General features: G+C 51.1%; 1 protein-coding gene across 1 annotated transcript; it reads left to right on the top strand.

Moving 5' to 3' along the window:
• The first annotated feature begins 4,974 nt into the window (after window positions 1–4,974).
• On the top strand, window positions 4,975–12,247 carry LOC128949214 (retinol dehydrogenase 8-like). Its single transcript, XM_054294068.1, is given in 9 exon segments — window positions 4,975–4,991; window positions 5,841–5,965; window positions 7,117–7,278; window positions 8,539–8,718; window positions 9,619–9,712; window positions 10,849–11,032; window positions 12,025–12,085; window positions 12,088–12,138; window positions 12,141–12,247. Coding segments are annotated over 9 exon segments (981 nt in total).
• The last annotated feature ends 318 nt before the right edge of the window (window positions 12,248–12,565 follow it).

Below are 12,565 nucleotides of genomic sequence, written 5' to 3'. Positions count from 1 at the left end.
ATGGAGTTGTCTCTGCAAAGAGATTTTCCAGCCTCTTTTTACAAGTTTTTACAGCCTGTTCTTGTCATTGTGATGCAAATCCCATCGTGTCCTTGTGGGGCAAATCCCATCCTGAATTGTGGGGCAAATCCCAAATCCCACCCAGAACTTGTGGGGCAAATCCCATCCTGCCCTTGCCCTCACGGGGGCAAATTACATCGTGTCCTTGTGGGGCAAATCCCAAATCCCATCCTGAATTGGGGGGCAAATCCCGTCCTGAATTTGGTGTGGGGCAAATCCCATTCTGAATTGTGGGGCAAATCCCAAATGCCATCCTGAACTTGTGGGGCAAATCCCAAATCCCATTGTGTCCCTGTCCTTGTGGGGCAAATCCCATCCTGTCCTTGTCCTTTTGGGGCAGATTCCCCCCTATATATCACAAGGACGGGAAGGGATTTGCCCCACAAGTTCAGGATGGGATTTGGGATTTGCCCCACAAGGACACGATGGGATTTGCCCCCATGAGGGCAAGGACAGGATGGGATTTGCCCCACAAGTTCTGGGTGGGATTTGGGATTTGCCCCACAAATTCAGGATGAGATTTGGGATTTGGGATTTGCCCCACAAGTTCAGGATGGGATTTGGGATTTGCCCTACAAGGACACGATGAGATTTACATCACAATGCCAAGCACAGGATGTAAAAACTTGGAAAACCAGCCTGGAAAATCTCTTTGCAGAGACAACTCCATTTTATTCCAGCTGCCTCCCAGGCCCATGCACTGTCACAGACATAATTTTATGAAAAATCCTTTTTTTGGGGTTTTTCCTGCTGAGCAGCCGAGGGGCCTCAGGCACAGAATGCAAACATTGACTCTCTGCTGCTGTGGAATGCAGCAGGTGGGGCTGGGACTGGCCCCTGCTAATAATGAATGTTTATAATGAATGTTTATGATGAATGTTTATAATGAATGTTTATAACGAATGGCCAATCGCAGACAGAGAGCCGGGGACAGAGCCTTCGTTATCATTCCTTTCTATTCCTGGCTCAGCCAGCCTGCTGGTGGAACCTTTCCTGCTGCTCTTTTGGGGTAAAAGATTTATTATTTGGTGGAATAAAATAATAATGGAATATAGATTCATTTGGATGGAATATAGAGCATAAAATGATAAATCAGCCTTGTGAGACGTGGAGTGAGATCCTGAGGCTGTTCCCTCAACGTGAGAGCCCTGTGAGCACCGGCACAGCATCCTGAACTTGTGGGGCAAATCCCAAATCCCGTCCTGAACTTGTGGGGCAAATCCCAAATCCCGTCCTGAATTGTGGGGCAAATCCCAAATCCCATCCTGAACTTGTGGGGCAAATCCCAAATCCCGTCCTGAATTGTGGGGCAAATCCCACCCTGAACTTGTCCTTGTGGGGCAAATTTCCCCCTATATATCACAAGGAGAAAATGGGATTTGCCCCCATGAGGACAAGGACAGGATGGGATTTGGGATTTGCCCCACAAGTTCAGGATGGGATTTGCCCCACAATTCAGGATGGGATTTGGGATTTGCCCCCATCCCAGCATGGGATTTGCCCCACAATTCAGGACGGGATTTGGGATTTGCCCCACAAGGACAGGAAGGGATTTGGGATTTGCCCCACATGGACAATTTGGGATTTGCCCCACAAGTTCAGGATGGGATTTGCCCCACAAGTTCAGGATGGGATTTGCCCCACTATTCAGGATGGGATTTAGGATTTGCCCCACAAGGATAGGAGGGGTTTTGGCATTTACCCCACAACAATAGGATGGGATTTTGGATTTGCCCCAAAATTCAGGGTGGGATTTGCCCCACAATTCAGGACGGGATTTGGGATTTGCCCCACAAATTCAGGACGGGATTTGCCCCGTGAGGACACAATGGGATTTGTGATTTGCCCCATCCCAGGACAGGATTTGGGATTTGCCCCACAAGGACAGGATGGGATTTGGGGTTTGCCCCACACCAATGACAGGGTGGGATTTGCCCCACAATTCAGGACGGGATTTGGGATTTGCCCCCATCCCAGGACAGGATTTGCCCCCACCCCCCATTTGCCCCCCCCAGGCCGGGCTGGCAGCTGCCCCAGCACACAGAGGGTTAAAAGGGGCCCTGCCTTCCTCCTCACCTGCTGGGCTGCTCCTCTTCCTCCCGGCCTCCTCCTCCTCCTCCTCCATGGGGCCGAGCTTGGCCCTGGGGGATCCTGGCGTGGGGCAGAACAGGGGCTGAGCGCTGTGGGGCTATATTGGTGTATTGTTTTAATTCAAATTTTATTTTAATATAATATATATCTTTAACAATATAATTTTAATTAATATCTATATCCATAGTTTTAATAAATAATTTTATTTTTATATAGTAAAATTAATATGATAATAAAGATATATATTTTAATAATATATTAATATATAGTTTTAGTATATAATTTTCTTTTGATAAATATATATAACAAAATAATAAACATATATTTTAATAATAAATTAATAGATAGTTTTAGTGTATAATTTTCTTTTCATAAATATATATAATAAAATGATAAATAGAATTTTAATTAATATATATTAATATATAGTTTTAAAGTATAATTTTCTTTCAATGTAATATATAATAAAATAAACCATGCAATTTTAATATCTATATTAATATATATAGGTTATTATGCTAATATAATATAATGTAATATAATGTAATACAATGTAATATAATGTAATATAATGTAATATAATGTAATATAATGCAATACAATAATACAATGTAATACAATATAATGTAGTGTAATATTAAATATAAATTTAATTAATATATACAGCTTTAGTATATAATTTTCTTTTAATGTAACATATAACAAGTAATACACACAATCCTAATTTATACATATTAATAAATCCAGTTTAATGTATCATTGGGGCAGAACAAGGGCTGAGCGCTCTGGGGCTGCTGCTGGAGGGCTCAGAGCCCCTTCCAGCCTGGAGATCTCCTGAAAAATCTCTTTTTTAGGGTTTTTTCCCCTCTCCTGAGCAGCCGAGGAGCCTCTGAGGAAAAGATAAACAAGAATTATCTGCGGCTGTGGAATGCAACAGGCGCCGCCGGGATTGGGCCGCGCTGGGTGTTTTTAATTTGTTTTTAATTAATGGCCAATCACGGCGAAGGTGGCTCGGATTCTCTCAGGGTCAGCCGCTTTTGTTATCATTCCATTCCTTTTCTCTTCCTTCCCAGCCTTCTAAAGAATTCCTTTTGTCTATTTTTAGCGCGGTTTTAATGTGTAATTTTATTTTAATAAAATATATATGATAAAATAATAAATCAGCCTTCTGATGAAATCCTTTCTTCTATTTTTTAGTGTTGTTTTAATGTATACTTTTCTTTTAATATACGTCTTAAAAAATATAATTTTAATTAAAATATATGTTGTTATATATAATTTTAATATATCGTTTTCTTTCAATATACATCACAAAATAATAAATATACTTTAATTTGTCGATATTAGTATGTATAGTTTTGCTACATAATTTTCTTTTACTACAATATATATGGTAAAAATAATTTTAATTATTATACATTGATAGACGTAGTTTTAATATATAATTTTCTTTTAATATAATATATATATATAATGAAATAATAAATCAGCCCTAAAAAATAATAAATCAGCGCTCCCAGTTCCCTCCCAGCGCTCCCAGTAAGGCCGAGCTCCCCCTCCCCGCTCACCGGCAGGGTCCGGGCGGCGATGCCGCCGCTCTTCCTCCCGCTCCTCCTCTTCCTCTGTTCCTCCTCTTCCTCCTCATCCTCTTTCTCCTCCTCCTTTCCTTCCTCCTGCGTCCCTCCTCTTCCTCTCGCTCCTCCTTCTCTCCTTCTTCAATGCGAGCGGTACTGGGAGCGCTGGGAGCGGTACTGGGAGCGCTGGGAGCGGTACTGGGAGCGCTGGGAGCGCTGGCAGTGCCGGTGTCCGGTCCCGGAGCTCGGAGCCCGTTCCAGTCCCGGTCTCGGAGCTCGGTCCGGCCGGTTCCGGTCCCGGTGTCCGGTCCGGTCGGTGCCGGTTCCGGTGTCGGTGTCCGTGTCCGGTCCCGGAGCTCGGATCCCGTTCCGGTTCCGGTCCCGGTGTCAGGTGCCGGTGTCCGGTCCGGTCGGTGCCGGTTCCGGTGTCGGTGTCCGTGTCCGGTCCCGGAGCTCGGACCCCGTTCCAGTCCCGGTCCCGGAGCTCGGTCCGGCCGGTTCCGGTGCCGGTGTCCGGTCCGGGCGGTGCCGGTGCCGGTGTCCGGTCAGAGGTGTTCAATGTCCGGTCCCGGAGCCCGTTTCAGTCCCGGTCCCGGAGCTCGGATCCCGTTCCAGTCCCGGTTCCAGTGCCGGTGTCCGGTGCCGGTGTCCGGTCCGGTCGGTGCCGGTTCCGGTTCCGGTGTCCGGTCCCGGTGTTCGGGGTGTGGCGGATTTGGGGTTCCCCCAGGTGAAGGGGGCGGGGCCACCCCACACTTTGTCCCTTCCCCCCCCCTTTGGGGACATCCCGGGCTGTCGCCCCCCCCCCACCTTGGTGACATCCAGAGATGTCGCCTCCCCCCCCCCCTTTGTCACCTCCCCCTTGGTGACATCCCGAGGTGTCCCCCCCCCCCCATTTGTGATGTCACCCCCCCCCCCCTTTGTCACCTCCCCCTTTGGGGACATCCCGGGGTGTCACCGCCCCTTTGTCCCCCCTTGCTCGGTGACCTCATGCCTTGGGGACCCTTGGGGACATTTGGGGTCCCCCCCTGACCCTCCCGGGATGTCCCCCCATTTGTCCCCCCTTCCTTTGTGACATCCTGAGATGTCCCCCCCGTGTCCCCCCCTTTGTCCCCTCCCGGTGCCACCACTGATCCCCTTAGGGGGGGAGGTGACGCCACGGCCACCCCCCGGTGACCCCGGGATGTCCCCCTTGTGTCCCCTTCCCTTTGGTGACCCCGGGCTGTCCCCCCTTTGTCCCCCCATTGTCGCGATGCCACCCCTGCCTTGGTGACATCCTGAGATGTCCCCCCCTTTGTGTCCCCCCTTTGTCCCCCCATTGTTGAGGTGCCATCTCCCCCTTGGTGACCTCTTTGTCGCCCCCGGTGACCCCTTGGTGTCACCCCCGGTGCCACCACGTGCCCGCTGATCCCCTTAAGAGCCTTTGCCCGGGACAGGGGGGGAGGTGACACCAATGTCGCCACCCCCCCGGTGACCCCGGCATGTCCCCCCCGATGTCGCGGTGCCACCGCTGATCCCGTTAAAGGGGAGGTGACACCAATGCCACCCCCCCGGTGACCCCGGGATGTCACCGCCGATGTCGCGGTGCCACCGCTGATCCCGTTAAAGGGGAGGTGACACCAATGCCACCCCCCCGGTGACCCCGGGATGTCACCGCCGATGTCGCGGTGCCACCGCTGATCCCGTTAAAGGGGAGGTGACACCAATGCCACCCCCCCGGTGACCCCGGGATGTCACCGCCGATGTCGCGGTGCCACCGCTGATCCCGTTCAGGGGGAGGTGACACCAATGCCACCCCCCCGGTGACCCCGGGATGTCACCGCCGATGTCGCGGTGCCACCGCTGATCCCGTTAAAGGGGAGGTGACACCAATGCCACCCCCCCGGTGACCCCGGGATGTCACCGCCGATGTCGCGGTGCCACCGCTGATCCCGTTAAAGGGGAGGTGACACCAATGCCACCCCCCCCGGTGACCCCGGGATGTCACCCCCGATGTCGCGGTGCCACCGCTGATCCCGCTAAGGGGGAGGTGACACCAATGCCACCCCCCCGATGTCACCCCCGGTGCCACCACGTGCCCGCTGATCCCCTTAAGAGCCTTTGCCCCGCACGGCACAGGGGGGGGGAGGTGACACCATGGCCGCCCCCCCCGTGTCGCACTGTCCTTGTCACCGGCTGCTCCTCGGGCATCGGCCTGGCCGTGGCCGTGCTGCTCGCCAGGGACCCCCAGAGGCGATACCTGGGTGAGGAAGGGTCCCCAAAATGTCCCCAAATTGTCCCCAAGGGTCCCCAAGGTGGGACGGAGGGGAGGGAGGGAAATACCGGCGGGGAGGAAGGGGGGGGGGGGGGACAGCCCGGGATTGTCCCCAAGGGGATGGGGGACACCTCGGGAGGGTCCCCAAATGTCCCCAAGGGTTCCCAAGTGTCCCCAGGGGTCCCCCAGGGGTCCCCAAATGTCCCCAAGTGTCCCCAAATGTCCCCAAGGCGGGAGGGAAATACCAGGAGGGGACAGCTCGGGATTGTCCCCAAGGTGGGAGGGAAAGGGGGGGGACACCCCGGGAGGGTCCCCAAATGTCCCCAAGGGTCCCCAAGGGTCCCCAAGGGTCCCCCAAATGTCCCCAAGGGTCCCCAAGGGTCCCCCAAATGTCCCCAAATGTCCCCAGGTGTCCCCAAATGTCCCCAAGGTGGGAGAGGAGGAGGGGAAATAACGGGAGGGGACTGGGGGGGACACCCCGGGATTGTCCCCAAGGGGATGGGGGACACCCCGGGATTGTCCCCAAGGCGGAATTTGGGGGTCCCTGATGGGGTTTGGGGCGTTCTCCAATGGGATTTTTGGGGTTTTGGGGTTTTTTTTGGGATTTTTGGGCTGTTTCTCACGGGATTTTTGGGAATTTTTTTGGATTTTTGTTCCAGTCCTGGCCACCATGCGGGACCTGTCCCGGGGCTGTTTCTAACGGGATTTTTGGGGTGTTTCCGACGGGATTTTTGGGATTTTTTGGGATTTTTGGGCTGTTTCTAACGGGATTTTTGGGATTTTTTGGGGGATTTTTTGGGCTGTTTCTAACGGGATTTTTGGGATTTTTGGGCTGTTTCTAACGGGATTTTTGGGCTGTTTCTAACGGGATTTTTGGGATTTATTTTGGGATTTTTGGGCTGTTTCTCACGGGATTTTTGGGGTGTTTCTAACAGGATTTCTGGGCTGTTTCTCACGGGATTTTTGGGATTTATTTTGGGATTTTGGTTCCAGTCCTGGCCACCAGGCGGGACCTGTCCCGGGGCTGTTTCTAACGGGATTTTTGGGCTGTTTCTAACGGGATTTTTGGGCTGTTTCTAACGGGATTTTTGGGCTGTTTCTCGCGGGATTTTTGGGATTTATTTTGATTTTTGTCCCCAGTCCTGGCCACCATGCGGGACCTGTCGCGCCGGGCCCCGCTGGAGGCCGCGGCCGGTGCCACCCTTGGGGACACGCTGCGGATCCTGCGCCTCGATGTCACCAGCGACAGCTCCGTGGCCGAGTGCCTGCAGCAGGTCCCGGGGGGACGCGTGGACGTCGTGGGTGAGGAAATCCCGGGAATTCGGGGCGTTTTTGGGGATTTTTGGGATTTTTTGGGGCATTTTTTGGGGATTTTTTCGCATTTGTGTATCTCGGAGCCCCGGGGGGCCGATTTTGGGGGGATTTCGGGGTTTTTCGGGGTTGCCCTGACGCCCCCAATGAACAACGTGAGCTGATGGATTTGGGGTGGATTTGGGGTGGATTTTATGGGATTTCGTGCAGATTTTCTGGGATTTTCTGGGATTTAATGTGATTTTCTGGGATTTTTTTTTGCATTTGTGTATCTCGGAGCCCCAGGGGCCGATTTTGGGGGGGGGATTTCGGGGTTTTTGGGGGTCCCCCTGACCCCCCCCCCCCCCCCCCATTGAACAACATGAGCTGATGGATTTGGGGCGGATTTTGGGGTGCATTTTACGGAATTTTGTCTGGATTCCTGGGATTTTTTTTTTGCATTTGTGTATCTCGGAGCCCCAGGGGCCGATTTTGGGGGGGGATTTCGGGGTTTTTGGGGGTCGCCCTGACCCCTCCGACCCCTCCCCAGTGAACAACTCAGGGCTGTGGATTTTGAGATTTTTTGGGGTGGATTTTCTGGGATTTAATGGGATTTTCTGTGATTTTTCTGGGATTTTTTTTTGCATTTGTGTATCTCGGAGCCCCAGGGGCCGATTTTGGGGGGGGGATTTCGGGATTTTTTGGGGTTCCCCTGACCCCCCCCCCCCCCCCATTGAACAACATGAGCTGATGGATTTGGGGCGGATTTTGGGGTGCATTTTACGGAATTTTGTCTGGATTCCTGGGATTTTTTTTTTGCATTTGTGTATCTCGGAGCCCCAGGGGCCGATTTTGGGGGGGGATTTCGGGGTTTTTGGGGGTCGCCCTGACCCCTCCCGACCCCTCCCCAGTGAACAACTCAGGGCTGTGGATTTTGAGGTTTTTTGGGGTGGATTTTCTGGGATTTAATGGGATTTTCTGTGATTTTTCTGGGATTTTTTTTTTGCATTTGTGTATCTCGGAGCCCCAGGGGCCGATTTTGGGGGGGGGGATTTCGGGATTTTTTGGGGTTCCCCTGACCCCCCCCCCCCCCCCATTGAACAACATGAGCTGATGGATTTGGGGCGGATTTTGGGGTGCATTTTACGGAATTTTGTCTGGATTCCTGGGATTTTTTTTTGCATTTGTGTATCTCGGAGCCCCAGGGGCCGATTTTGGGGGGGATTTCGGGGTTTTTGGGGGTCGCCCTGACCCCTCCCGACCCCTCCGCAGTGAACAACGCCGGCGTGGGGCTGGTGGGGCCGCTGGAGAGCGCCTCGGGGCCGCAGGTGCAGCGCGTCTTCGACACCAACGTCTTCGGGGTGCTGCGCCTGGCCCAGGCCCTGCTCCCCCAAATGAAGCGGCGCCGCAGCGGCCACATCGTGGTGGTCAGCAGCGTCATGGGGCTGCAGGGTGAGACCCCCCCCCAAAAAAAAAACAAAACAAAAAAAAACCCCACCCCTCCTCGGGACCCCAAAATTCGGGTTCGGCACCCCAAAACACCCCCGGCGACCGCTCCAAAAACACGGGACTCCAAAAAACCCCGTGGGACCCCAAAGTTCGGCTTTGGACCCCAAAATTCGGGTTCGGCACCCCAAAAAAACCCGCAGGACTCCCAAAAAAACCTGGGACCCCAAATTCCTCCTCGGGACCCCAAAAAACCCCGAGACCCCAAAATTCGGCACTTTGGGACCCCAAAATTCGGATTTGGCACCCCAAAAACCGCCGGGACCCCCAAATTCCTCCTCGGCACCCCAAAAAAAAACCCCTGGGACCCCAAATTCCTCCTTGGGACCCCAAATTCCTCCTTGGGACCTCAAAATTGGCTTTGGGTACCCCAAAACCCTCGGAGACCCCTCCAAAAACACCGAGACCCCCAAAACCCACTCCTCGGCACCCCAAAATTCGGATTTGGCACCCCCATAAAAACCCCGAGACCCCAAAAAACCCCGTGGGAGCCGAAAATTCGGCTTTGGGACCCCAAAATTTGGGTTCGGCACCCCAAAAAAACCCCGGGACCCCAAAAAATCCCCCAGGACCACAAATTCCTCTTTGTGACCCCAAAATTCGGCTTTGGGACCCCAAAATTCGGGTTCGGCACCCCAAAAACCTCCGGGACCACCCCCCCACCCCCCCCAAAAAAAAAGGGACCCCAAAAAAACCCCCAGGCCCCAAAATTCGAGTTTGGCACCCCAAAAAGAGAGACCCCAACCCCCAAATTTTGGAGGAATTGAGACCCCAAACCCCAAATTTTGGGGGGATGGGGATCCCAGACCCCTCCCAGACCCCCCCCAAATTTTCGGGGTCCCCCAGGGGTCGTGTTCAACGACATCTACTCGGCCTCCAAGTTCGCCGTGGAGGGTTTGTGCGAGAGCCTGGCCGTGCAGCTGCTGCAGTTCAACGTCTTGTGAGTGCCAAAATCACCCCAAAATCACCCCAAAATCACCCCAAAATTATCGCAAAATCACCCCAAAATCATCCAGAAATTGCCCCCAAAATCATCCCCAAATCACCCCCAAATTATCCCCAAATCACCCCAAAATTATCCCAAAATCATCCTCAAATTATCCTAAAATCACCCCAAAATTATCCCAAATTCACCCCAAAATCATCCAGAAATTGCCCCCAAAATTCTCCCAAAATCACCCCAAAATCATCCTGGAAATTGCCCCAAAATCACCCCAAAATTATTCCAAAATCACCCCAAAATCATCCAGAAATTGCCCCCAAAATTATCCCAAAATCATCCTGGAAATTGCCCCAAAATCACCCCCAAAACCATCCTCAAATTATCCCAAAAACTCCCCATAAAAACCCGCCCTAAAAATCCTCCAAAAAGCCCAAAATGCCCTAAAAAAATCACCTAAAAATCTCCCAATAATTGCCATAAAATCCCCCAAAATCCCCCCCAAAAAGTCCCCCAAAATCACCATAAAACCCCCCAAAAATCCCTAAAAATCTTTATAAAAACCCAAAAATCACCATAAAACCCCACCCAAACCCTTCCAAACCCCGCAAAAACCCTCCAAAAAAATCCCCAAAGTCCCCTCAAAAATCATCATAAACCCCCAAAAAGATCCTAAAAAACCCCAAAAAATAAATTAAAAAAAGCCCACCAAAAAAATCCCCAAATTCCTCCCAGTGCTCACCTACTCCTCCTGGTGGCAGCAAAGGTGAAGAACACCTGGCGGGAAATGCCCCAAAAATCACCGTAAAAACCCCCAGAAAACCCAAAAAAATCTTCTAAAAATCTCTATAAAAACCCAAAAATCACCATAAGACCCTCAAAAATCCACCAAAAAATCCTAAAAAACCCCAAAAAATAAATTTTAAAAAAATCCACAAAAAAATCCACCAAAAAAACCCCCAAAATTCCTCCCAGTGCTCACCTCCGCCCTCTGCTGCGGCAAAGATGAAGAACACCTGGCCTGAAAATGCCCCAAAAATCACCGTAAAAACCCACAGAAAAACCAAAAAAAACCCCAAAAAATCCCTAAAAAACCCCAAAAAACCCCCAAATCCCCAAATCCCAAAAATTCCCAGCGTGTCCCTGGTGGAGCCGGGCCCGGTGAACACGGAGTTCGAGCGCAAGGTTCTGCAGGAGGTGGAAAAATCCGAATTTCCCGGCACCGATCCCGAGACCCTGCGCTACTTCCGCGAGGTTTATCTGCCCGCCAGCCGGGACGTGTTCGACACCTTCGGCCAGAGCCCCGAGGAGGTGGCACAGGTCAGGATTTGGGGGTTTTTTTTGGTTTTTTTGGGTTTTTTTGGGGGTTTTTTGGGAGTTTTTTGGGAGTTTTTTTGGTTTTTTTATGGCGATTTTTGGGGCATTTCCCGCCAGGTGTTCTACACCTTTGCCGCAAGCAGGGGGCGTAGGTGAGCACGGGGGAGGAATTTTGGGGTTTTTTTTTGGTGGATTTTTTTTAAATTTATGTTTTGGGGTTTTTTTGGGGATTTTTTTAGGATTTTTTGGTGGCTTTTTGGGGTTCCATGGTGATTTTTGGGGCAGTTTTGGGCCATTATCTGCCTGCCAGCCGGGACGTGTTTGAGACCTTCGGCCAGAGCCCCGAGGAGGTGGCGCAGGTCGGGATTTGGGGAAAATTTTGGGTTTTTTTGCGGTTTTTTTCCGCTTTTTTTGCTGATTTTTTGCTGGTTTTTTGCGTTTTTTTCATGATTTTTGTTGATTTTTTTGCAATTTTTTTCGCAATGCTTTGTGATTTTTTTTTTTTGTGATTGTTTTGCAATTTCTTTGCGATTTTCTTTCGATTTTCCACTATTTTTTTGTGATACTTTTTGCGATTTTTTAAAATGTTTTTGAATTTTTTTCGCGATTTTTTTGTGATCAACTTTGTGATTTTTTTTTTTTTTTTTTTTTTTTTTTTGTAAATTTTCTGGCGATTTTTTCACTATTTTCCCACGATTTTTTTGCGATTTTTTTTTTTTGGTGATTTTTTTGCAAATTTTTTGCGATTTCTTCGCCGGTTTTTCCCGCGATTTTTAGCGACGTTTCTGCGATTTTCTTCCCGAATTTTTTGCAATTTTTGTGATTTGGTTTGCGATTTTCCACTATTTTTTTTTTTGCGATTTTTTTCGAGATTTTTTTGCGATTTTTCCGCGATGTTTTTTTTTTTAATTTTCCGCCATTTCCCCGCCGTTTTCGGGCCGATTTTCACCATTTTTTTTCCCCCCCTTTCTCCTCTCCCCCTCCCCTCTCCCCAGGCCATCGTGTCGGTGATCGGCGCCCCCCGCCCCCCGTTCCGGACCCCCACCAACCCCCTGTACTCCCCCTGCTCGCCCTGCGCTTCGCCGACCCCAGCGGGACCCTCGGGGTCAGACCTTCCAGCGCCTCCTCTTCGACCTCGGGCCGCTCTTCAGCCTCAGCCTGGCCCTGCTGCGCTGCCTCACCTGCCGCTGCTGCCGCCGCCGCGTCACCCCCGTCTGAGGGCACCCCCAAATCGGGGTTTGGGGGCGAAATTTGGGGGTCTTGGGGCGAAATTTGGGTGAAAATCGGGTGAAATTTGGGCGAAATTTGGGCGAAATCGGGGAGGTTTTAGCGGGGGTTTTGGGGTCTCACCTGAGCTTGGTGTCTTTGAGTCACCCCCGTCTGAGGGAACCCCCAAATCGGGGTGTTGGGGGGAAATTTGGGCGAAAATTGGGTGAAATTCGGGTGAAATTTGGGGGTTTTGGGGTGAAATTTGGGTGAAATCGGGGAGTTTTTAGAGGGTTTTAGGGGGTTTAGGGGGTCTCGAGGTCCTCAGGT

The sequence above is a fragment of the Melozone crissalis genome, unplaced genomic scaffold, assembly GCF_028551555.1.
Source record: "Melozone crissalis strain CALT ecotype California unplaced genomic scaffold, PUWL_Pcris_2 ptg000207l_1, whole genome shotgun sequence".
Taxonomy (NCBI): domain Eukaryota; kingdom Metazoa; phylum Chordata; class Aves; order Passeriformes; family Passerellidae; genus Melozone; species Melozone crissalis.
The sequence above is the reverse complement of the archived record's forward strand: the minus strand, read 5'-3'. Positions and strand labels throughout refer to the sequence as shown.